At 42.3% G+C, this 27,077-nt stretch overlaps 2 protein-coding genes across 12 annotated transcripts in view; one reads left to right on the plus strand and one right to left on the minus strand.

Annotated features, from left to right (window-relative positions):
• UBE3D (ubiquitin protein ligase E3D) overlaps positions 1 to 20,036 on the minus strand; it is a 113,130-nt gene extending 93,094 nt beyond the window's left edge. For all 4 annotated transcript variants that reach the window (XR_007355917.2, XM_048845145.2, XM_048845146.2 and 1 more), the window contains exons 1-5: positions 19,843 to 20,036; positions 17,692 to 17,888; positions 14,833 to 14,923; positions 8,524 to 8,755; positions 3,725 to 3,794 (exon numbers count right to left, since the gene is read on the minus strand). Coding sequence is in view for 3 of the 4 variants with exons in the window: in XM_048845145.2 (XP_048701102.1) it covers positions 3,725 to 3,794; positions 8,524 to 8,755; positions 14,833 to 14,923; positions 17,692 to 17,888; positions 19,843 to 19,904 (652 nt within the window). In the remaining variant the exon portion in view is untranslated. The remainder of the gene's footprint in view (positions 1 to 3,724; positions 3,795 to 8,523; positions 8,756 to 14,832; positions 14,924 to 17,691; positions 17,889 to 19,842) is intronic.
• A 4,463-nt stretch (positions 20,037 to 24,499) lies between these two features.
• DOP1A (DOP1 leucine zipper like protein A) overlaps positions 24,500 to 27,077 on the plus strand; it is a 93,082-nt gene continuing 90,504 nt past the window's right edge. For 7 of the 8 annotated variants that reach the window (XM_048845129.2, XM_075126550.1, XM_075126551.1 and 4 more), the window contains exon 1: positions 24,500 to 24,592. The gene's annotated coding sequence lies outside the window, so the exon portion shown is untranslated. The remainder of the gene's footprint in view (positions 24,593 to 27,077) is intronic. The other variant, XM_048845128.2, reaches the window with a different exon arrangement.

Genomic DNA, 27,077 nt, shown 5'->3' on the forward strand with positions numbered 1-27,077 from the left:
GAGAGTCCCTTAGAACCTTTTGCTTATACCAAAGTGTACGTCAAAAGTTCCATGTAAGCTTTTATGCTTGTGGGACTAGACTATTCAGGTATACAGGCAGTCCCAGAACGAGTGTGCGCGTGCCTGGTGAATCATTTGCTCATATCCTTTTTAGCAGAAATTGCGGCTGAAAAAGTTCATGTTGTTGGCGAATACAGAGATGTAGAAGTAGTGCATGACTTGTTTATTTCAGCATCTTTCAGCACTGCTTAGTGTTTAGCAATTAGCACTGTAGGTCTGACCACCTGAGCCTATGCAGTGTATCTTGAAAGTTAGACACTGGTAGCTGTATGTCTGCTCAGGCAGCTGGTGTGGAGACAGTAGTAAAGAGAGATAAAAATTCATATTTCTAAAATCAGATTTTTGGAATTTGTATGGTTGTGCTATTTGTTCAAACGATTTCAGGTCTGAGAATTATGTAAGCTGATCTAAGGAAGTCACTTTATTTTCTCGCCACCAAGTGATTTTTTCATAGAAAAGGTAAAGGGCAAAGTCTGGGATTTTTGGCATATATATTAGATGAGCCCCTCCCAATCATTTCCCCATGCACTGAAGCACAAGAAGTGCCAGAGCAGCAGCACTCCATGATGCACTAGTTTGGTTAGAAATTCCTGTGCAGGCTCTTCAGATCATAGCTAGCCCTTTTCTGCAGCAGAAACAGGGCCAGAGCCTCTGTTGGTCTGCGTCTGTTGTCTCTTGTCTCAGACTGAAGTTCTTTGGGGTATGGACCATCATTTGTTCTGTGTTTGTACAGCTCCTAACACAGTGGGGACCCGGTTCGCTACCAGGCTCCTGGCACTATGAACAACAAACAATACTTATTTATGGCTCTGTTCCCTGCATTCCCCCCGACTGCGGCCTCAGAGATGGGGAGGCTTTCTCTGGGCCAGCAGTGAGCACTCAGCCTCCTTGTGGGCTTAAGAAGGGCATGGTTGCTGACTGATTAGACAGAAGGATTCGACATAAGCCTATCGGCTCCTGCACACACCTGGGAAGCACTTATAAACCCTTGCCCTTGCTCTGGGGCACCATTCTGCTCTAAGAAGAAAAGCTTCCCCTTCCCTGACCCAGGATTAGAGCAGGACCAGGTGTTGGGCCTTGATCTGGGCATCATGCTAGTCACCTTTTTGGGGCAGGGAAGGAATTTTCTCTCACTGTCAGACTGGCCTGCGCAATGTGGGTTTTTTCATCTTCCTCTTAGAAGCCCCAGGATCTAGAAGGTAAGTGAGGTTGTAAAATTCATTTTGTCACAACTTGGCAGGTGTCCACTACAGGTACTCAGTCAATAGGATGTCTGGCTCCCTGATGAACCAGAACTGGAAGCAGATTAGAAGGTATCTCCTAAAGAAGGTGGGTAACAGGGCTGGGGCTTCCAATGTCTTGCACAGTGAGGAGACAACCACCTCTTCCCCAACCCTTTAACTCTTGTACTGGGGGGGGAGGTGTCGGTAGCTGTGGGGTCCAAGCAATTGTGCTGGGACTAACAGGGTGAAGGGCTGACGGTAGTCCTCTAGGAGGTGGAATGAAGGAGAGAGGGTGCTGAAGCAGCTCTTCACCAGGATTACATGGATGGATGATCTCCACTGGCCAAATAGTTATTGCCAAATAGTTCCCAGATGTGTTACTTAATAAAAGTTGTGGCCTAGTTAAACCACATTTCTAATTAAACCACATTCTAGTCTTTCTTTCAGTGTTGACTGGGATTTGCAATCCAATTGACTGAGACTTAAAACAGTTTTTAACCAATGTTGTTATCCATATTGTCATGGGTGCCAATCAAATGACCGTATGACCTAAAACAGAGCCTCATCACAGAACCAGTGTGATGCAGTAGCACATTTAGCATAGACAGGTCTCAAATACAGAGCCTACTTATTCTACATTTAGTGCAGCACTGACATTTCTTTCCTTTTTACATTTGTCAGTCCCGTTGTAGGAAACAAAAAGCTTAGTGAAAATAATAAATAACCACTCTGCCAAACACTCCCCAGGACACCAGGAGATCGGCCCAACAATTTAGAAAGTAAAATTTTAAAGTAAATGTCAGGCACAAAAACTGAAAGCAGAGGAAAGTTTTATTTTACATTTACCCCAGGTGGTAGCCACCGGATTTTTACTAGTGGTGAGAGAAATTTGATTGAACTAAAACAGAAGACTCAGAGAGCAATTAAAGCTGCCAAGCACTTAGGACAAACATATTTTACAAGGTATAAGAGAGCGTGTAGATTGCACTAGTTTAAACTTCTAGTTAAAACTAGTGCCCCTGCACTAAAAGTGTCCAGTGGGCAGTTATGCCCTCACTCCATAGAGTGCAGCAGTGTAAAGGTTTAATTAATATACTGAAAATAGGAAAAATTTAAAATTAAAAAAGAAACAACAGGTAAGGATTAAAAACCAAAGTAACAAAAACAGCGGCAGTTAACGTAACAAAAATCAGAACTAACTATGTCTAGGTAACGCCTATCTATCTATAAAAATGAACATTTATAATTATTTAATGGAACTGACAGCCTTCACCCTGACCACACTGTTTATATGACAAGTCCTTTTCTCCCACCCTTTTATCTGTCTTTGTCTGTATAGATTTTTAAGCTCTTTGGGACTGAGGGACCTTATCTTCCTATAGATCTGTACAGCATCTTGCACATTTTGTATTCTTTATAAAATATAATGTAATATAAATAAATAATTCATACCACTCCCAGGCAATAAAATTACAGATCTATAGATATACATACCAGTATTAACAGAGTCTGGACACACACATTATGTACTCCTATTTTACAATATGTTTTTCAAGCATGCATATAAATTACTCCTCTGTACATTAAAATATTGTCTACAAGACTATTAACTTGAACATTTAGTCTATATTTTTAAATACACTAAGATCAAACACCACAGTACTTCAATGTTCATTTCTTGTAGATTGATCAATTAAGGTGACTAACAAATTTCAAATGAATCAACTTCAAAGTTTTTGCCAACTTTTGAGCTATGAGACTTTATAGCCTTCTCTTCTGTATTAGTTATAGTTGATAGGAAGTAGATTTTTCTTTGAAGAAATTAACGTTTGCACATGATTGATAAAAAGTTTATTCTACCTTATTTTGTTTAGAGGGGCTATTTACGAAAGACTAACTGCATACCTGAGCTTATATTAGTTATGTAGTTCAGACCTAATCTATACACTAAACAAAATTTACTAAGGTACACAAAGTATACATTCCACTATTAATTGCAAATGGGTCCATGATACTCGAGGTACACATCTTTTTAAAACTAAATCTAAATGCTTGTGTTATATTTAAATCTCTACCCATTATTTCAGCTCAGAGTTGTTCATATCACAACTCTGGGTCTATGCTACAAATCCACTTTATAACAGAACAAGCAGCATGGTTCAAACATATAAAAAGGAATACATTCATTTTGCTAAGTGTTAAAATACAGAGAACAATATGGCCAGATGCACTACATAAACAAGAATCAAAATAAATTACTGGGGCCAATAACCTCATAGTTTTGACAGTGGAAACAATCTCACCCTTTCAGAAGTGAAGAACCACCCCCCACAGGAATCAACTCAGCATCCTATTGATAAATTATTTTTCTCCAGAAGTTTTAACCTCTAGTGTTTAGTGAGTGAGCCAACCAAGTATCGTTTTGTTTGTGTAATCCATACCTGATGATACGGTCTCTCCCAGCATTGCCTTGCAGCGCTTACAAATTACTCTAGCATTTTCCTTTGATTTCTGTAGGACAAGAAAAATGTCATTTAAATGCCATTCAACTCTTCTGAAAAAGAATGTATAATTTTAAAATAGTCTCCAGAGTGCATATTGAACTTTATACTTCACTCCTCAGAATGTTTATGTACATACAGATGTGTCTTGACTATTTCATTCACTGCAGCCTTCTAAATTTTCTGAGTTACTAAGAAGTTGTGTGTTTGATTTAAATCTTCCACTACCCTTACGACACTGTACAAGTTAAACCCAGAGTTCGTATTTAAATTGAATATTGTTTAAAAGATATAACTGAGCTCAACACTTACCTTCATTCATACTATCTCATTAGCAAGATTTATGCATCTAGTATCTACACAATCAGCATTATACCTGTTCATCTGGGGTATACGTGCAGCAAATATGTTTCACATAGGCATTTGTCTAGGCTTAGAAAAGTTTGAAAAAGAAAACTTTCAACTTGAAAAATCATATTGAAGCCTGACTAACTTGTAACTACACAGAAAAGTAACACCTAAGACTATTATAAATAAAACAAGTTAGTGAAAAAAAATCTTTTTTCCCCATTTATTGTATTATTGTATGTCCCTAATAAAATATGGTCACCATTTTCCATTGTTTCCAACTGTAATGAAGCCACCCTTTCACTAAAGCCAGCATACCTCTCAACTTTAAAGCTTTCATGTGTGATATAAGCCACCAAAATGTATGATAAATGACCAAATGTAATTTGTGTGTTGCTGCCTACTGTACCATAAATGACACATCATCTTTTCTCATAATAGAACATTTTTTAAAAAAATGTTTCCTCATTGTGTGATGTAAATGTATGACCTTAGATTGTATTATAATTACATCTAGGAACAAAGAATGTAGGCAATTCGTGTAAGATTAGGGACTGTGTCCTAGAATGCAGTGACTTCAAAAAAAAAAGGACTTAGTGGTAATGATAGATTACCTTGGGAGCTCATGTTGGTTATGCTGTAGCTAAGATCGTGAACATGGTCCTTCCATGTATAAGAGGAGAAATATTAAGTAAGAGTAGAAAAGTGGTATTACCTCTGTATACAGAATTAGTGAGACAGTTACTGGAATACTGTGTAGAGTTCTGGAGTCCATACATCAAAAAGGACGTTGAAAAATTGGAAAGAGTTCAGAAAAAAGCTACAAGAATGATTCATGGTCTGAAAAACGTATCTTATGAAGCTCAATCTACTTTGATTAAGAGGTGACTTGATCACTGTCTACAAGTATCTACATGGGGAAGAGATTTCTGACTGTAGCTCTTTAGCTAGCAGAAAAAGACATAACAAAATCCAAGGCTGAAAGCTGAAGCTAGACAAATTCAAGCTAGGAATAAAGTACAAAATTTTTAACAGTGAGTGTAATTAACCATTGGAACAACTCACATAGAGACAGGGTGGATTTTCTGTCACATGAAGCCTTTAAATCAAGAATGGATATTTATCTAAAAAATATGTTATAGCTCAAGCTATGGGTTTGATGCCAGAATTACTGGGTGAGATTCTTTAGCTTGTGTTGTGCAGGAGATCAGACTAGATACTTATAGTGGTCCATTCTGGTCTTAAAAATGTATCCATCTGGGAATATTAGATATGTGGGTTCTATTCCTAGTTCTGCTAAAAGGAACCTTATGCAATCCCTCAGTTAATTTATTACTGAAATGGGATTGCCCTGAGTCCAAAGGTAGGACTGCACAGGGTATAGATGAGATTTAAATTCATGATCTCCTGGCTCCCAGCTCTGAGTATCTTCTCATGGACTAAACAATATTTGGGTGGAGATGGGAACCTAATTCAGCTCAAACATTGTACATTTGAGAATTTGACTTGCCAGGTGAAAGTGAGGCTGCCCCTAGTAAGAATTGCTGCCTGTTAGCTCTTGTAAATTGGTTAGTCTCTAAGGTGCTACAAGTACTCCTTTTCTTTTTGCGAATACAGACTAACACGGCTGTTACTCTGAAACTTGTTTCTAATGAGACTGAATCACCGCTACCCTCAGGGAAGACAGCTACTTCCTATTTCCTATTATTAGGACACTGAGGAGACAGTCTATCCTGCAAACCTCAACTGAGCCAGGAAACACCGACCAAGATTCCAGTGGGAACGCAAGGGTTGGGAATTCTCTAGCCTCTGCCGACCTGTTACAACCTTAACAGGATACATTACATGAGAAAGCTGGATCCCATTGTACTGGAGTTAGAGCCAATAAAAACAGATGCACAGTTCGTCCCCTTTCCCAGTGCCTGCCCCTTACTTTCCCCCAAAAGTTGTGGAGTAGAACTTACTCCCTGTCAGAAAGAAGGAGAGAAATAAAGTAAGGAGACTGGGTTTCTTAACACCCAATAAATGAAGGCAGGGCCAGGGAGCTATAAGCACAGTATTCCTCAGATAACTACTATTTGAGTGCCTTTTCTGCTAAAAGTTACATGCGGTGGCTGAGAATTGTGCAGTATGGTACCTGAAAACACTGAGAACTCAGTGGTATCACTGTTTGAAGAAAAAGGATGATACTTTTAGCCAGACTAATTAAATCAATATATCTATGTGACAACTTGCAGCTGCTGGCAATCTGCAGATGGAGGTGGATCCTCTCCTAATATTTTTTGTGTGTGTGTTTTTATTTCTAAGGATCCTTGATATTGTCTTAGGGAAAATATTTTCCCCCAGAGATAACTATTAGAATGCTGTGTGACCATGTGACATTTAACATCAGTGTTACATCGTTAGACTAAAACGTGAGCAATATGTTTTCCACGGCACAATGTTGTCTTGGTGCCACAGGAGGCTGCAGAGGATTGTTTAAGTATCTCTGCTATATTCCTACTACTGTTTTGGTCACAGGCAAACACTCTCCAATGACTGTTATGCAATTAAAAAGGAATTTTCATACTAGTGCCGACTGCATGAATATATTATAAAATGAGAACGTTTGTGCCAACAACAATCTGTGTTGTCTGTAACTTTCTAAAACTTTCTCCATATTATGGAAGAACTTTGCATTTCAATATGAATTTTTCCCTAATTAGTCCAGTTTCTGCTTGATCTTAAGGTTGTGCTCATTTGATTGGCAACTGACTGATGCTACAAATCGATGAGTGCAGACATTAGAATTTCAGTGCAAGCATGATACAAGGTTTTCAAACAACCAAGTAACAAATCTTGATATCAAGGCAATTTTTAGGAAGTGAATATGGAGATTCATCACATTCAAAAAAATCTTCAGGTGCCTCTTCACTGAAGACTTGTCTCATTTCTAATGGAGTTGGCAGGACTACACTGGTCTAAATACAAGTAGTGCAGTGCATCTAAATGAGCCATTTGGTTTTGGGCGCAGCTGCCCAATGTCTACACCTGCAAGTGCTTCAGCTGCAACCCTCACCCAGCTACCTCTCTCACAGTCCCCCCTTGCAGTCCCTGTGGAAGCAGTTGCTTGTGGGAGATTTGACAGTCCAAGGGATTGTGGGAGAAGGGGGTTGTACTGCCCTAATTCTCTTGGAATCACAACCATTTCAGCAATGTATTCTAAATATAGAGCTGTGCTGAACAGACTGAGATTATTCTTTATTCAGAGAGAGAGAAATTTCTGCTAATGAATCACCTAGCATCTCAAGAAACCTAGAAGAGGGCATGGAAGATGTTCAGTCAAGCATGGGAAGAGGCAGAGACTGAGACCAGCAGTGTATGGAATTCATAGTGCGACTCACTAAGAGGCTCAGCCTGTTTAATCCTAGCCTAACAAGCCCAGTCAATTACTTGAAGGCAGTATTTGCCAGGCAAGTGCAGCTTTTGCATCAGAACCACGACAAAGTGGTGGGACAAAGATATTCCCAAAACATGGGTCTATCTTTGCATCGCCAACCCTCGCCCCCTTGCATTGTAGGAACATAAATAGGATATCTGGACCCAAACCACATCTGGATTTTGACAAGTTCTTGTATAGCCAAACTGTTTTGTTCATATTTACTTCTCGGTGTCCAGCAATGTTTCAGCAAATGTAGTTACCCCTCGATTCCACCCATTCTTAGCTTTTGGGTTTTATTTTGCTATTCTTTGATTGACATCTTCCTATCACATCACAGGTACAGTTTTAATTAACTACCCATCAGATTATACAAAGCCTGTAGCAACAGACCACTGTTTCCATTTCAGCCAAATCAAGGGTGACCCAAAGATTTTGCTTCTTCACTGTCTGACCATATGAAATCCCATTTTGCTTTACTTGGTCTTCTTTGCAAGTACTAGGTTCTCTGAACAGTATTTTTACAGGTTTCAGAGGAACAGCCGTGTTAGTCTGTATTTGCAAAAAGAAAAGGAGTACTTGTGGCACCTTAGAGACTAACCAATTTATTTGAGCATGAGCTTTCGTGAGCTACAGCTCACTTCTGTAGCTCACGAAAGCTCATGCTCAAATAAATTGGTTAGTCTCTAAGGTGCCACAAGTACTCCTTTTCTTTTTGCAGTATTTTTACAATGATTCCAAGTGTGTTTCAAGGCAGAGAATCATTCCTTGTGTACCTAGGTGATATTAAGACTAGGAGCAATTGTTCTGAAAATGCTAGAATTTAGTCTGGTTCCTAGACAACAGATGTCAGCAACTCTACAAGCCCCGAACTTTATAAAGATCTTTCACAGAAATGTCCATTCCCCAAAATAAAATTAAAAAAATAATAAAAAAGTCACGCTTTGAGATTTATTAAAACAAAATACTTTACCCACATAGAGCCCCTCTCAGAAGCAGAATGTTCAGTCTTTGAATGGACTGTTTCAGTTCCAGGCCCATGTGACTCATTTCCTGAATTCACCAGAAAGTAAGTGTGTCCAAGAAAACAGTCGTTATTCTGAGGATGAAGAGTGCTGTTGGCAAAGGGATTGGGGTGGCAACACCACTCCTCAACCAAAGCACTCCAGTTTTCACTTGGTAGGGGAAGAACTCTGAGAAACATCCTAATAGAGGAAAGAAAACAAGATATTTCAATCTATTACAACCATTTCTAAGGCACCTGTCATCAATGGGTCTGAACACTTAAAAAAAACCAAGCAAACATGAGATTCCCGCTAAAAGAAATAGCTGGCCTCCCCTCCTCCAGTAAAAGGCACTTACTTATAGGTGTTGAAGCCCATTGGATGAATTCTGAGAAGGCAATGGTAGTGACTCATGACAAGATTATTTGGGAAATGGCTGCATAAACAGGTGAATCTTACATCATGCCCAACAGGTGGAAAGACTCAGGCTCAGCCTGATCTCAGCGATTATACTACAGAAATTGGCATTGACAACTAGTGAAGTGAACCATGAGATAAAAATAAATACATCAAGTCATAGTCATGAAAAACATAATAATGTGCATTTTAAAAAACTCTCTTTAAAAAGTTCTCATCTCTCTCTTTTACATCAGACGTCCATGCAACATCAATACAGGTCTCTCTGCAGTATACACTCAGCAAGGTCAGTTATGTATTCTGAAGGCATTCCATGCTCACAGGGAGGCAATCAGACTTTCAAGCAAAACAAACCAAACAAAATAAAAAACGGTATAATGCTTTTACTTGCACTGGATAATGCAACCTGAAGTTAGACTCAAATTTAACTTGCAGAAGTCACACATGCCTCAAAATACCCTACTATATTTCTATATACTATATACATGATGCCTCAAAGCCAGAATACACACACACACACTGGTGTACAGGAACAATTCCATTTGTCTGAAACACCTACACACTATTTTCTTGCATACAGTTTCTGCTTTGAACATCTGGCCTATGAAATGAGAAACTTAAGATTTCTCTTTTTTTTTTTAAATAGTAATTCTTCTCTTATTCCTCCTCGGTGCATGCTTTTATGCCTACTTTAATAAAAAGTCAAATATTTGAAATACAGTAGTTACTCCTTAAACCAATATAATCCAAACAAACATACAGAAAAATGTTTCAGAACATCTTTTTGTTTTTAAATGGTCATATTATCCACAACCTCCTAAGCCTGACCACAATTCCCCAGATGTGTTCCTCTAGTCCCACAGATGTGGTGTTCTTCTTAAGTACACAGAGCTATCAGTGGATTCCTTCACTCACTTACAGTGAAGAAATTCTACACTTTTGCCCCCCATGCTGCCGCAAGCCCCGTGCCACTCTCAGAAGCAGACGGCACCATGTCCGTGGGGGAAGGGGGGGAATGGTGGCAGAGGGCCCTGTGCATTGCCCTAGCCTCCAGGCACCGCTCCCCACAGCTGTCCTAGCCCCAGTGCATGCTGCTGCCACCCAGAGACGCTTTAGGTAAGCAGCACCGGGACGGAGCCCAAACCCCTCCTGCACCCCGCCCCTCATCTCCCTGCCCTAAGTCCCCTGCCTGCACCTCGCACCCCTCCTGCAACCCCAACTCCCTGCCCTGAGCCCCGTCACACCCCGCACCCCTCCTGCACCCCTGCCCGGAGCCTCCTCCTGCACACTGCACCCCTCCTGCACCCCAACCCCCTTCCCTGAGCCCCCTCATACACCCCGCACCCCTCCTCTGCCCCTATCCCTTGCTATGAGCCCGTTCCTACACACTGCACCCCTCCCACATCCTGCACTCCCTCCCGCACCCCAACCCCCTGCCCTGCATACAATTTCCCCACCCAGATGTGGCCCTTGGCCCAAAAAGTTTGCCCACCCCTGCTCTAGGCTGTTTGTTACAAGATTTTGAGGCCATTCTTTGAGCTTCCTTGTGTGTTTTCCCTCATGCCTATCTTTCTCATTCTGCTGCCTTCTATGTACAGTTTCTTGTCCCCTTACTTAAAGCCTGCACTTGCAGTTTTACCTGCTTTATCACTTTGAAAATTTATATGTTTTTTTCTAAAGTTAGCTCACAATCTCTGAGCAGATGCTCACATATTTTCCCATCGCTGCAGTCTACCACCACCATGTCTCTCATCAGGAGGTCTCTTAAGAGGCCAGTACTTTTTTGGGTACCTTCTTGTGCCTTCTGCATTCTTGTGCAGAAGTGAAATATTTCACAGGTTTCCGTCTTTCTAGATAACAATAAATTTCAGATTGTGTTAGCACCTTATCAAAATCAATATTGTCTGCAGATGAGAGCTGAAATATTGTAAAAATCTATTTAAAGGTCAGCTTGTGACACCGTGACACCCCATTATTCATTACTGTCATGTAATTAGGATCTTATACAAATTATGCCTTGTGAGGTGTCATTCTGAAAGTCTTGATCTGCCCAACAGTAATACTTCATTGGATTGTATGTGCTATTGTCGTATGTGAAGTAATGAAGTTTGGCTACATATGTGTTGCTGAAACATGTCCTGAGGTTGAAAACACCCACAAGCAGCCTTTCAGGTACAAGAGTAAAATGGCCAAAAATGTTAAAGGGTTATTGAGGAAATGCACACAAGCACAAGGATTACCCCAGAAACTGTGTACAATAAAAAACCTCTCAGAGGTAGCACTACACAATGGGAACAGTTTGACCCAGGTCGCAGCAAAAAAGCTTTCCAGCAAGTAGGGAGAAAATATAAAGGCGGAAAATGACATTCTGAGGGGACCTCACGCTCCCTGCAACAACACACCTAGAAACACCTGAGGAACAAAGACTAAACTGTGGGACGTGATGGTCCCAGGCTAGAAGGATTTTTAGCCTATGTATGAAAACCAGGGAAAGCTAAAGCAACTTGTGCCTTAAGAATCTGCCAGCCTGTTTATCACTCAGGGTAAGAATTTGCTAATTTATATCCTACCTATCTAGTGTGTGACGCTTAGTTTGCGGTTTTTGTTTATTTACTAAGGTAATCTGCTTTGTTCTGTTTGCTATCCCTTATTATCACTTACAATTTTCCTTTTGTAGTTAACAAACATATTTCTTGTTTATACCAAAACCCAGTTTGTGCAACTCATAACTTTGGGGAGGGTGGGGGTGGGGAGCTGTGCACATCTCCCTCCCTCACTTCGGGGGTGGGGGGGAGGAGCTGTGCATAGCTCCCTCCACATTGAGGGAGGGAGTGATTTTTATGAGCTTGCGCTGTGCAGATCCTTCTATACAGCGCAAGACAATATTATTTGGGGTTTATACTCCAAAGGAGGTGAGCATGTGAGTGCTGGGCAATCCCCTAGCTGAGTCCTCCCACAGAGAGCTGATAGCAGGCTCTATGTGATTCTACAGCTGGGTGTGTCGCTACCTGTATGTGTGCTGGAAAGGGGCTTGAGAACCTGTCAGAGCAACACAGATTAAGGGAAACACAGGCCGCTGGGAAGGTGGGCTCAGAGGTACCCCAGCATTTCTGGTGGCACCCTGAAAGGGGGGGGTCCAACCCATCACACAGCTATCCTTACAAACTCCGTAGTGTGGTTATGACAAGGCTTGGCAAGCCAGTCAATTGACCACCTATTATTTGACCACAGTCAAATACTGTCAAATGTTCCAGCATGAATGCCTTGATGCAGAAGGCGGCCTAGTTTTTTGATTGCATCATACATACTTCCATTCTCTCATTTTTTAGAACTTCATTTTATTGTGTTTGGCATTTTTCTGAGTTAAAATAACTTTAAGTAACTTTTTTTTTTTTTTTTAAATTAGGCATAAGTAACTTTCTAAGACTAAGCCTACTGGAGACCATCAAGTCTTACTGTTTTATTACTGTTCTAATAAGTTAGTGCTATAAAATATATGATCACTTTTAACATTATCTCATAATATTCAACCAATATTTGTCCCATCAGCTGACCAGTTATTTTGGGGCTTGCCACATGCCCTATCCTATCTTCCTTACTGCTCTCAGATCCGTCCACTCCTATTACTACATGGTGTTCTTTGCTTTACAGCAACAAGAGTTGTATTTAACAATTATATTTGTTTTCTTCAAGCATTACATAACAGAAACCAACAAAGCCTGCTGTAAACAGGCCCCGTCAATGTCTGATCTGCACCTGCAGTCCAGAGCCCCCACCTTGCCTTCCCAGAGACCTTTAGTCTCCACCAAGTACCCAACACAGCCTTACATAACAATAGCAGCTGCAGCATTGCCACAGCTTGCCTCATACAGGGGGCTGCAGAGCCCTCCTAAACAGGCCATCCTATGCAGAAATACAGCTTTTCTATTACATTTTGGGCCTTGTACCTGTCAATGGAAAGCCAGGATCTGGGCCCTTAGCTGTCTCTAGAACTCAATAACTGACATCAAATTAATGCAGCCCTAGTTCAGTTTTAGAAGAGTTTGAATTGTATTGAGCAATGATTCACTGAAGCCCATCTAATACAACAACATGGGCTTACTAGAGGTCCAGTCCCTCAATGGGACCCCACGCTATTGTAAGGCTCTACTCTTCCTATATTGGAAGAAGACTTTCAGATTTTCAGATTTTCTTCTCTCTTTTAATTTATATAATACCCCAAAACTGCAGTCCAACATTAACATTATTTTTTAGAAAGTATATATTAAAATCCTCTCTGTTGAAAATCTGTTTGCATTATAAAATTGAAAAATAAAATTGGATGACTTTATGTAGACTACCCCGCCCCAAAAACCCTCATTGAATTTAGAATATACCTTTCTTTAACATAAATTACGTAGTCAGATGTTTGCTCTACACATAAAATTTGGAATTCAGTCATAACAGTAAATGTAATGCAATATTAAAAAAACCCCTCTATTCTGCATTTGATTTTTCAATGCACATATAAAGCACTTTTGTAGCAAAAATAATTTTTTGGCCTAATGGAAAGGGCAATCTCCTTAAAAGATAATTCATGAAAATTAATTTAAATTACATTCTGGTCTGGTCTCTGAAAGCTACTGAACAACAGAAGCAAAGCCCTGAAAGGCGTACTTCTTATCTATAACCTCCTCTTCTACAGTATAAGCAGGAGAAAAGAAAGAAGCATCCTGAAATCTCTGCAGCTTTCAAGCCATGGAAAAATCTGACAATCTTCCCTCCATTGGGTCATATGGAAGGGGCAGAGGGCATGATTCTGTATCTCTGGAGAGCCATGAAACTCGTGGAAAGAATCAGGCTCTAACTCAGTGGATCTCTGATCATCTGCAAGAAAGACCTGCCCTCCACACAGCTCTGCAACCTTCTTTCCCCCCTCAATCTATGTTATCACAAGCTGTCATACATCTGCACACTACCCCTCTCTCTGGTGAGGCCAAAGCCAGAGAGAACTAACGTTGTTTCTAACAGCATTAACTATAATACTGACTTCAGCTTGGAAATAAGGCAGTGTGGGAAAGGAGAACACCAGATACAGTGGCAGCTACCCTGCTCCATCCTGCCATACCTTCCAGATCTGTGTAGCCCAACCAAGCACCAGAGGCTCCCTGAAAGGAGAAAAGCATGGCGGAGAGCCACTGCCACGCCCCACACACTTCACCCTTTTATTCCAATTTGACCTCCTGTGTGCTCATGCGTAGAGAAGAGTGCAGTATCCATTCATATGCACATAGTAAATTAATTAAAATTTGAAACAATGTTTATTTGGGGATATTGCCTCTATATAAATCCATGATATGCTCACATCTTGTATACGATACAGATGTGGTTGTCTTGTCTCAAAAAAAAAAAAAAAAAAAAAAAGAGAGAGAGATTCTGATTGGAAAAGGTACATAAAAGGTACACCAAATGAAATTAATAGGCAGCAGGTTTAAAAACAAACAAATGGAAGTATTTCTTCACACAGTCAACCTGTGGAATTCCTCGGCAGAGGATGTTGTAAAGGCCAAGACTATAACAGGGTTCAAAAAAGAACTAGATAAATTCGTGGAGACTAGGTCCATCAATGCCTTTTAGCCAGGATGGGCAGGAATGGTATCCCTAGCCTCTGTTTGCCAGAAGCTGGGAATCAGTGACAGGAGATGGATCACTTGATGATTACCTGTTCTGTTCATTCCCTCTGAAGCACATGGCACTGGCCACCGTCAGAAAACAGGATACTGGGCTCGACGGACCTTTGGTCTGACCCAGTATGGCCGTTTTTATGTTCTTACATTATGCAGCTTTTATTAAGATACAACATATAAAACTGTATTGCTTACCGTTCTTTTATTATGATTTCACCACAAGATTGACAGTAAAAGATGCAACTCTTCTGCGCTTTCAGACTTTCACTCAAAGTTGAAATTAATTCTACAGATATTAAAGAGGACATAATAAACATCAAGTTCCTGTTCAATCTACATAAATTTGCACATAAAAAAACTGGGTATCTACTCATTAGCTCCAGAAAGCTAAGATTCTAACTACTACAAGCAAGAAGAAAAATATTGACATTCCACACACCAAATTCTTTGTACACTTCTGCTTACAAGAAGAGAACAGGCAAGCAGAGCTGAAGGAAGACCCATATTCACACCATCTAGCATTTACTGTAATGTATACATGCTGTATTTGAATAGTCATTTTTAACAGTTTTGCAAGCTTCATGTTGGAGGAGCTGAAGTTGTGTCAGGATCAAGAGGATCCTTTTAAAGTTACTTTTAGATCAAATTAAGTCTTAACCCTGTTAACATAAGCTCTACTGATCTCTGGCTTTGCTGTGTGTGGTACCTCCCTTAATTTACCACACTAGATAGTTGGCAGGGGGTGGGGGAAGGGGGGGGAGGAGGAGCGCAGGAGAGAAAGAACAATATTCTAAACTGTCAACAAGGTACAGGTATATAATATAGCAACAAAATATTCTCTCTCTCAAAGAAGAAAAATGACAGTTTCCAATACAGCAATACCCTCTGCTGGCCAGCAAAGAGAAAAACACTACAACTAAAGCCAGTTCAGACAGCATATTTTCCCAGTTATAACAGAGAACTAAAAATAATCAATAAATATGACTGAATCAAGACAAAGCTACGTGTATCATTGTGGACAAATGAATTTGAACTTATCTGATGTGACGCAGAAGTAGCCAGCATATGCCACATTTTCAAAACTGGAGCCCTAAGTTGCCATAGTGAAAAATTAGGGCTGTCAATTAATCGCAGTTAACTCACATGATTAACTCAAAAAAATTAATCGCAATTTAAAAAATTAATTGCGATTAATCGCACTGTTAAATAATAGAATACTAATTGAAATTTATTAAATATTTTTGGATGTTTTCTACATTTTAAAATATATAGATTTCAATTACAACACAGAATATAAAGTGTACAGTACTCACTTTATACTTATTACAAATATTTTGCACTGTAAAAGAAGAAATAGTATTTTTCAATTAAATTAATACAAGTACTGTAGTGCAATCTCTTTATCATGAAAGTTGAACTTACAAATGTAGAATTATGTACAAAAAAAATAAGCAAAAAGAAAAGGAGTACTTGTGGCACCTCAGAGACTAACAAATTTATTTGAGCATAAGCTTTCGTGAGCTATGAAGTGAGCTGTAGCTCACAAAAGCTTATGCTCAAATAAATTTGTTAGTCTCTAAGGTGCCACAAGTACTCCTTTTCTTTTCGCGGATACAGACTAACACGGCTGCTACTCTAAAAAAAATAAGTGCATTCAAAAATAAAACAATGTAAAACTTTAGAGCCTACAAGTCCACTCATTCCTACTTCAACCAATCGCTCAGATAGATAAGTTTGGTTACAATTTGCAGGAGATAATGCTGCCCCCTTCTTGTTTACGTCACCTGAAAGTGAGAACAGATGTTAGCATGGCACTTTTGTAGCCAGCATTGCAAGGTATTTACGTGTCAGATATGCTAAACGTTCGTATGCCCCCTGATTCTTCGGCCACCATTCCAGAGGCCATGCTTCCATGCTGATGTTCGTTAAAAAAGTAATGTGTTAATTAAATTTGTGACTGAACTCCTTGGGGGAGAATTTTATGTCCCCTGCTCTGTTTTACCCTCATTCTCCCATATATTAGCAGTCTCGGACGATGACCCAGCCATGTTATTCATTTTAAGAACACTTTCACTTCAGATTTGACAAAACACAAAGAGGGTACCAATGTGAGATTTCTAAAAATAGCTACAGCACTGGACCCAAGGTTTAAGAATCTGAAGTGCCTTCCAAAAGCTGAGAGGGATGAGGCGTGGAGCATGATTTCAGAAATCTTAAAAGAGCAACACTCCAATGCGGAAACTACAGAACCCGAACCACCAAAAAAGAAAATCAACTTCTGCTGGTGACATCTGACTCAGATAATGAAAATGAACATGCATCGGTCCGCTCTGCTTTGATCGTTATCAGCATGGACCCATGTCCTCTGGAATGGTGATTGAAGCATGAAGGAACATATGAATCTTTAGAGCATCTTACACATAAATATCTTGCAGCACTAGCTACAACAGTGCCATGTGAACACCTGTTCTTGTTTACAATGTCACCTCAAAGAGAGAAGTGGGCAGCATTATCTCCTGAAAATTGTAACCAAACTTGTTTGTCTGAGCGATTGGCTGAAGTAGGACTGAGTGGACTTGCCAGCTGTAAAATTTTACATGGTTTTATTTTTGAAGGCAGTTTTTTGGTACATAATTCTACATTTGTAAGTTCAACTTTCATGATAAAGAGATTGCATTATAGTACTTGAATTAGGTGAATTGAAAAATACTATTACTTTTGTTTTTTACAGTGCAAATACTTGTAATCAAAAATAAATAAAAGTGAGCACTGTACACTTTGTATTCTGTGTTGTAAAATCAACATTTTTGAAAGTGCAGAAAACATCCAAAAATATGTAAATATATGGTATTCTATTATTGTTTAATCACTTGACAGCCCTCGTTATTTTCTCACCTTGTTTTTCTCTCATACGTTTGAAATAACTTGTAAAGTCTCAGATTACCTGTAACCAAAAATTATATTTTCTGAACAATGGCCTTGATTTTCTTCTTCTCAAGGAATTTAGTATACGGTGACTAATCAAAGGAAAACAAAATAATTGGTCACCCTTACTTGTATTTGAATCTGCTTGAACTTGCAGCCTCACATGTAAACCATCTCCAGCTATATACTGTAGTCCTCGACAGGAAGAAGGAACAATCCTGACCTCTGCAGGAAAGTTGATCATCTTGCAGGCTTGACAACTTTTTATCTCTAATGATCCTGGAGCCACTGTAATATCCACTGGCAAATTTCCTGCATTTGGCTCACTAGAGATTTAAAATACACAAATTTTTATAGCAGTTAAAAAAAAAGCTTTACAATGAGGGTTTAGTAGTCATATATAATGTTGACTTGTTTAAGCAAACAAATTTTCTCAAAGTTGAAATGCTTCTGACTTTTATTTATTTAAATTTTGTGTCTATGGATGATGCAATGTTTTGTTGAGTCCAACATTAAGAAATGTATATGGATTAAAACCAAAAATGAATGCATGCTTTTCTACAATCCACAAATATTTGTCTCCAAATTAGTACAAAAAAGATTTATTTATTGGGAAATAAGACAGCAATGTAACGGTTTTTCTTTAACCTAAAATCATGAAACAAACTGTAAAGGAAGACATAGTTTTAACTGTCAAAAATCCCAGTCGCATATCAGAATCAAAATTACACAAAAATGAGAGACTGTAAGATGTTTACATGTTTAAAAGATAATGTGGGAGGGGCCACAATAATTATAAATAAAATGTCCAGTCTTGCTCCCATTTAAATCACCAGCAAAATTCCCATCAAATTGCATGTGGCTAGAACTGGGTCCAAAGTATCTGAATCCCTTGAACTCATAAAATTCCCACTGAACCTTCAGAGTAGATTAAAACTAGAAAAGGAAATGGATCAGTTCCTAATGTTAATAATTACCTGTTCGCAGACAATACTATCAGGGAGGCAGAAAAATTAGTTAATTAGAAGAAACCAACACATTTAAATGTGGAAACTGTATCTTCTGGAAATCACAGAGGAAAACGTCACTTTTAATACTTTCTGTATAGGTTTGATGAGCCTTTGAAACTCACTGGGCCAACTTTTTCCAAGATTCATAGCAAGCAGTATGATATTCATTCATTTTCATCCACATTTTATTACATATGGAATGCATTTTGCTGATTTCTGCAGTCAAGATATTGAACTTCACAAATCAGGTACAGTGCCCACATAGTAGATTTTCAGAGTAACAGCCGTGTTAGTCTGTATTTGCAAAAAGAAAAGGAGTACTTGTGGCACCTTAGAGACTAACCAATTTATTTGAGCATAAGCTTTTGTGAGCTACAGCTCACTTCATCAGATGCTTATGCTCAAATAAATTGGTTAGTCTCTAAGGTGCCACAAGTACTCCTTTTCTTTTTGCATAGTAGATTTTGAAGCATTTGCAGATGTTATTGTTGAAAGTTACTTATGTATTTATTGAGGGAGGGGAAGGCGGGCAACAGGTTTATTTGCACTATGAAGTTTGGAATTCAAAGAATATATGAAACAGAATCAGATAAATTACCTCAGTAAATACATGAACACCATCTAAATATTTTTCAGTTTACATGTAATGATTTTTAAGATTAGAAATTACTTTAAGAGTAAAATTAGAAACTATAAAAAGAAAAGGAGTACTTTTGGCACCTTAGAGACTAACAAATTTATTTGAGCACAAGCTTTCATGAGATACAGCTCACTTCATCGGATGCATTCACTGGAAAATACAACGGGGAGATTTTATATACACAGAGAACATGAAACAATGGGTGTTCCCATACTCACTGTAACGAGAGTGCTCAGGTAAGGTGAGCTTTTGCGGATACAGACTAACAGGGCTGCTACTCTGAAACCCATTGGAAACTATGACTGCTTTGTGAGATTAGGCGGTGCTGGGATAGCAGCTGTGCATGCACAAGGGGAATGGTGAAGGAGTGTGACTAGGTAACCACCAGCCCAGCAACGTAAGGAGCGTTGGGTGCATCAAAATGCCAACAGGACAGTAAAAGTTGGGGGGGGGGGGAATGCACGTTCTTGTCATCCAAGCGGTTGCACCTGAATCACCCCCAGGCTCCCCACCATGCCCCCAAAAGCCCCGTGAGCAGGAGCTACTGAGCAGGCACAGCCAGGCAGCAAGGTAAGGGGCTCGGCCCCGCGCAGAGAGAGGGACGCGGACAGAGCCGCTCCTGTGCAATACCGGATAATCAGCAGCCCGCTCTGCATCCTCCGCCTGATCTCCAGGAAAGCGGACTCCTCCATGTGGGCGCCGCCGGCAGCTCTCTGCCCGGGCCCCTGCTGTTACGGGGCTGCGGGACGCCCCTGGAGCTCGCCCAGGCCACTCCCGGTCAAGCCGGCCGCCGGTGAAGCCACGTGCAGAGGGGACGGTCTGAACCCAGCCCAGCCCAGGAAGCTCTTTCCCCGAGGCAGGCGCAAGAGCAGAGCATGCTTGTGCCGCCCTCCCTGCCGCCCCACACAGCGCCCTCTGGAACTGCAGCGCCCGCCCCGCGCGCCGCACAGAGATAAGAGCCTCCCGCAAAGCGGACTTCGCCTCTGGGAAGTGCCCCGCTATCCCATCCCAGTAACAGAGAGAGCTGTTCTTGCTCCTAGTAGCCAGCTTTGCGTGCCACTAGTTACTCTGTTCTGCCAGTTGAGTTACCCACCTGCTGCAAGACCAGAACATATTGATTGCTCGGCTAAGAAGTGCTGCTTCCCCTGAGTATCCCCAATGACCCTGCTCAGGAAGGAAGGGGTTGCCGGAATTAAACTTGTGTTTATAATGCCCCCATATAAGTTTACAGCGCTAGAGAAATGTTTTATAACAACAATTAAATCCCAATTTGTTTTTAAGGACATTGGAGGGAGAAGGAAGGGAAGTTTCTTCTTTGCCTAAACAGAGTAGCCAACTTTTTTTTTTAAATGCAAGTCTTGCATATGTGGTGTTTTTCTTAAAAAAGGGGCTCCTATTACTCCAATTTTTCTCTTTTCTATATCTAGCAGCCTGCCAGTGGGCTAAGTCCTGCTCCCTCTGAAGTCAATGGGCTTAGTTTTGGGCCCTATGTTTTAACTTCCTCCGGTTGGTTTGTCTCCCCCCCCCCCCATAAGCCACTTTTAATTCTTTTTACATGTTTGATTTTCTTTAAAATACTCTTTTTAAAAATCTCCTTTCCTTTTGTGATTTTACTTTCTTCTCCAATATTCATCTTCAGTGTTCTTCTCTCGTTCTCTCCAGCTCTTAGGCCCCAATCCTGCAAATAAATGAACATGAATATCTTCACATATGTATGTAGTTCCACTGAATTGAATGGGACTACTCACATGTGTAAAGTTATTCACATGCATAAGTACTTGCAGGATCAAAGCAATAGTCCTCTCTCTGCTCCATTTCAATCCCAGCAATAACTTCAATTTATAGAGACTACGACCAAAAGAGACTAATTCTAACCTCCTCTATGTCACAGGCCATTACATTTTGAAGGGCCAAAATCCATTTGCTCTGGATGTAAAATCTTGACTACAGTTTCTGCTAAGAACTTTTCATATAGGTCCAGATGAAGACTAGCTAACAAAGAACAATATATAGCTAAGAGAAAGCTGGAGTAAACAGATAACCTTGTGTATTTCAAGCCAATAAGCGTAGTCCGCATAACTCCAAATGTAATCGGGTGTCCTTATCGCAAGTTATAGACACATGAACCACTGAGAAAGGCCTCCTGGTTACTCCCTAAGGCAGGGTGGAGATAGTGATACAATACCCCTCAAATCCCCGACAGAGTTTGGGGAGAGGATTGACATGAGTTATGACACCCACCCCTCACAGATGTATGCCAATCCTAGCCCACAGAAATGAAAGGGTAAACTCAGAGGTGAAAGTAAGTCAGTACACCCTGGTATGGCGTACTGGCAAGAGCTGGTGCACCATACTGGGGCAGCCCGGCTTCCCCAGGGAGCAATTTAAAGGGCAGTGGCTGGAACCCCAGGCCCTTTAAATTGCCTCCAGAGCCCCGCTGCTGGAGCTCTAGGGTAGTGGCTGCGGGGCTCCGGTGGCTATTTAAAGGGACCGGGGCTCCCCTGTTTCTACTGCCCCAGCCCTTTAAATAGCTGCTGGAGCCCCGCCACTGCTACTCCAGGGCTCCGGGAGCTATTTAAAGGACTGGGGCGGTAGAAGCAGGGGAGCCGCAGGCCATTTAAATAGCCCCCAGAAACCTGGGGTAGCTTCCCCAGGGCTCCAGCAGCTAATTAGAGGACCGAGGCAGTAGAAGCAGGGGGCCCTTTAAATAGCCCCCAGAGCCCCGGGCTGCTGTTGCTACCCTGGTGGGGGAGGAGGAGGATGAGAAGGAGGGGGGCACTTACCTTACAGGGTGGGCTGGGGCTGGCTCTGACCCCCTCAGCCCTAGGTCCCGCCCCTTCCAGGAGCCGGAGCTGGTCCCCGCATACCTGTAAGTCACTCGACTTACTTTCACCCCGGGTAAACTTGTAAACAATTGTTATTGTTAAGTACTAATTACTGCTTTTTTGCTTTAAATTTCCAGGAATGTACCTTTGGTCAACCGGGAGAGCGGCTACCTCATTCCCCTGGACCCCAAAATTAGGATTTAACCTATACACTTTAATAGAAATAGTTTGGGGGTAATTACCTGTGTGTCAGCAATATGTTAATTTGGGCGGAGCCATTATGTAAACTTTTAGACCACTGGCTTATTGTGCTTATCTTGTCTTGCTGCTAGAACCTATCCAGGGGCTTGGGAAATCCATTTCAATCGCTTCTTTCTGCCCAATGAGCACCCCGTATAATCTATTGTAATTAATTGTTCTGCAGTGTCTCTGAGCCTAATAAGCAAAGTGACACTCCACCAGCGCTGTACGAAATAAACTCCTGTGCTTGACTCTGCATGGTGTGGATTACTGTTCCTTCAAATTTCGCCCCAGTATGCCCCTATTGAGCCCAATAACTTGTTAAATAGCTTATGTTTGGCTAAAGCATATCTTCCAGAAATGCATCTAGTCTTGATTTAAAGACCTCACGAGATGGAGAATCCACCTTTTCCCATGGTAATTTGTTCCAATTGTTAATCACTCTCACTGATAAAAATGTGTGCCTTCTTTCTAATTTGATTTTTTTCTGGCTTCAGCTTCCCAACATTGGTTCTTGTTAGCCTTTCTCTGCTAAGTTAAGGAGCCCTTCAGTATCTGACATCTGTTTCCTGATGAAGACACTTCTACACTGTAATCGAGTTATGTCTCACTCTTCTTTTTGATAAACTAAACATACTGAGCTCTTTAAGCCTCTCATGGTAAGGCATTTTCTCTAGTCCTCAAATTATCTTTGTGGCTTTCTTCTACACCCTCTTCAATTTTTCAACATCCTATTTAAAATGTAGATGCCAGAAATGGACACAGTATTCCAGTATTTGTTTCAACCATGCCATATACATATACTCCTAGATATCTGTTGCTCTCCAAAATGGATGAACAATAAAAGGGTGAGTAGGTCAAAGTGAATTTAACTTCAAATGCAGGTGAGTTGACAGCTAGTAAGAATATAATTTGTAAAACAGAATTTGGGGCTCTGTTTTACTTTCTCAGGGGATAATGGGTAATCCAAAAGAGAAACTCAGAGTCTTCACCACCCTAAGCTCTGTTTTCTTAATGATTTGCCCAGAGCAATGTCTGACAAGTACAAAACCTGATCTATTCATGTCACAAACATCACCTGTATAAATGTTTTGTATAATACAACATTAGTGCAACGATTCTTTTCCATCTATGTGTGAATGGAGTACAGTTCACATTTGTCAGTGGTGGTAATTTGTGGAAATGATAGACGAAGAAATATATTTTTTATTTCAGAAATGCCTATATGGTAATTTTATGTGCAGTCCCCAGCCCAGTCACCAGCACTTCCAGAGCCTTTACTCCCTCAGCTTCTTCACTGTCGCACCCGGGGACATGATGTCCTGAGGCCCTGCCCTGCCCTTCCTCTCCCTTTGCCAGAGCTGCCTGGGTCTCCCAGGCCCTCTCCCATCCTGGGAGAGCGAGGATCAATGAGCGTGCAGCCTCCAGCCCCGCCAGGCTGGGCACTCTGCTCACTGCGAGCTGGGCTCTGCAGAGTCCAGCGGCCTCTAGCGGCAGTCAGAAATTCTGTGGGGGAAACAAGGAATTCTGCAAAACTCTGCATTCTGCAGTGGCGCAGAATTCTCCCAGGAGCAATTTAATGTAGCAAGACAAAGGTGGGGAGAAATGCATGATACATTGGCTCTTCTGCAATTACTAGTCAAGGACATTTACTTTTTAAGAAATAGTACTTTTTTTAGAGTTCCCTTCTCTTTTAAAAACATGTTATGAAATGAACACACACATTTTATGTTATTAATTTTTTTGTGTACAAGCTAACAAAAGGATTAAAAGTCAAAGAGTTAGGCTGCAAATTTTATTTAAACAGGTACACACATATGTGGCAATACACCTTCCTGCACAAAGACACACAGTCTCTTACACACCCACACACAAATACATACAATGAATGCATACACACACTTGTCTACACAGAGACATTTTTTCATACACTTTCTTACACACAAGGCATAGACAACAGACCTCCCCTACACGGACACACAAACCGATGCACATTACACAATAGAGCACGTACACACGCTTCCCCTACACGGACACACAGCGTGCATACACACACTTCCCTACAGTCATGCATTCCGGGAATGCCCCCATCCCTCCCCCCGCTCCACAGAGACACGCTCCCTCACACATGCACCCACGCTTCCCTCCCCAGGGGGCAGAGCGCTGCGCTGCCTGAGGCCCGGCAGGGGGCGCTGTGGCGCAGGAGACCTGAGGGGAGGAGGGGTGGAAACGGGAAGCCGCGCTGCATGCTGGGAGCTGTCAGCGGCTGCTCCGGTGTTTTCCGCTGTCGGGCTCTTCCGGCTCTTGTCGCCCAGGTAACCAGCCCCTTGTCCCGGTCGCGTTACCGGGCTTGGGAACCGCGCGCTGCTTCCCTTCCCTCTCCCCGGTTTGTGCCGCTCGGCGCGTCCCGGGCCGGGGGCGCGGATGAGCTGGAGGCCGCAGCGGCCCTTTACCCCTCCCGGCCCTGCCTCGGCGAGCGGAGAGGGCGCTGGGGACGTGCGCGGCCCGGCCCGGCCTGGACCGCCAGACGAGGGGGGCTCTCCGGACACCGTCCTGGGGCTGGGGCCTTTGCTATTCCCCCTCGCGCCACAGCCGGCAGCCGGCGCCCCCCTCGGCCCCCCCCCCCGTTTTGGGTGTCCCCCTGTCCCCGCTCCTCATCCCTAATCCTCTCCGCCTGGGTGTTTCACCCTCCCTCTCCGCCCCCTTTGGATGCCCCGTGACCCCCCCCCCCCCGCCCTGGGTGCCCTTCTGCCCAGTGCCTCGGTTGTCTCCCTCTTCCCGTACCACATCCTGACCCACCCTGGGTGCCCCACTTGAGTTTCCTCCCCCGGGTGTCTCCCCCTTTCCCCGTATGCCAGACCCTGAGACCCCCCCCCCCGTGTGTCCTCCTCCCTGCACACTACTGACTCTCGTGCCAGCCCCCTCCACCTTTCTTCCCCTGTCCTGCGTGTCCCCACTGAGGAGGTCCTCCTGTGCCTCCTCCACTGCCCTGGGTGTCGTCCCCTGCCTCCCCCCACCCCCACCCCCGTAAAAAGGGGAAGGAAAGTAATCCAAAATAATGCAATAATCTGTGGAAGGGCTCCCTGTTCCCCGGTGGTCTATGATTTGCTTTTAACTCTTTTCTCTTGGTGCAATTCAAGGCAGTGGTTTTAATTTGTAAAGCCCTGTATGTTTTGTGAATTATCTGCCTTTCTCTCTCCCCCCGCCCCCTTGCATGACTGCAATTGCTGAGATCAGCTAAAATGATGCTGTTAGTCCCTGGATTTGCCCCTGCAGAATGTCTTGAGGGTAGGATGCCCAACGGAGGAACACTTGTGCTGCAAGAGCTGGAAGCTATTAACCTTCAGTTCATAGTGCAGAGCACATGTTTTTGGTCAAATACCTGTATGCTTGTGGATATTGGTTGTCACGGTTTTTCCTGTGATGTTTGGAGCAGTACAGGATTTTGTGGCTGGGTGTGCTTTTACTGCAGGCTGTTTAAATTTAAGATTTGCACCTGGATGCTAAAGTGGGAGATGCCTCCAAAAACACCAAATTCATTTATTATAAGCTGAGATCAGGGCTCCTTTTTTCCTAAGCACTGTTACATACAATAAGAGACAGTACTGACCCTTAGGAGCTTACCCTCTTAAGGCCTTGTCTACACTACGAAATTAGGTCAAATGTATAGAAGTCAGTTTTGTAGAAAGCGTTTTTATACAGGTGATTGTGTGTGTCCCCACACAAATGCTCTAAGTGCATATAGTCGGCAGAGTGTGTCCACAGTACCGAGGCAACCGTCGACTTCCGGAGCGTTGCACTGTGGGTAGCTATCCCACAGTTCCCGCAGTCTCCGCCACCCATTTGAATTCTGGGTAGAAATCCCAGTGCCTGATGGGGCTAAAACATTGTTGCAGGTGGTTCTGGGTACATATTGTCAGGCCCGCCTTCCCTCCCTCCCTCCCTCCGTGAAAGCAAGGGCAGACAATCGTTTTGCACCTTTTTTCTTGAGTTACCTGTGCAGACCCCATACCACGGCAAGCATGGAGCCCGCTTAGCTCACTGTCACCATACGTCTCCTGGGTGCTGGCAGACGCGGTACTGCATTGCTACACAGCAACAGTTTATTGCCTTTTGGCAGCAGACAGTGCAGTATGACTGGTAGCCGTCATCAATGTAGTCCTGGGTGCTCTTTGACCAACCTCGATGAGGTCGGGGCGCCTGGGCAAACATGGGAGTGACTCAGCCAGGTCATTTCCCTTTTAAGTTTCGTCTCATGGTGATTCAGTCCTACCAGCAGTGCACTGTCTTTTAATCTGCAGCCAGCAGAAGGCGATGGCCAGCAGTCATACTGCACCGTCTTCTGCCGAGCACCCGGGTGATGATGATGGCTAGCGGTCTTACTGCACAGTCTGCTGCGAGCAAGATATATAAAGATAGATGGAGTGGATCAAAACAAGAAATAGACCAGATTTGTTTTGTATTCATTTTCTCCTCCCTCCCTCCATGAAATCAATGGCCTGCTAAACCCAGGTTTGAGTTCTGTCCTTGAGGGGGCCATTCTGTTTCTCGCAAAGCCACCCCTTTTGTTGATTTTAATTCCCTGTAAGCCAACCCTGTAAGCCATGTTGTCAGTCACTCCTCCCTCCGCCAGAGCAACGGCAAACAATCATTTCGTGCCCTTTTCCCTGGATTGCCCGAGCAGGAGCGGACGCCATAGCACAGCAAGCATGGAGCCCGTTCAGCTCACCCCAGCAGTTATGACCATTGTAAACACCTCGCGCATTATCATGCAGTATATGCAGAACCAGCACCTGAAAA

Source organism: Caretta caretta, chromosome 3, assembly GCF_965140235.1.
Source record: "Caretta caretta isolate rCarCar2 chromosome 3, rCarCar1.hap1, whole genome shotgun sequence".
Lineage (NCBI taxonomy): Eukaryota > Metazoa > Chordata > Testudines > Cheloniidae > Caretta > Caretta caretta.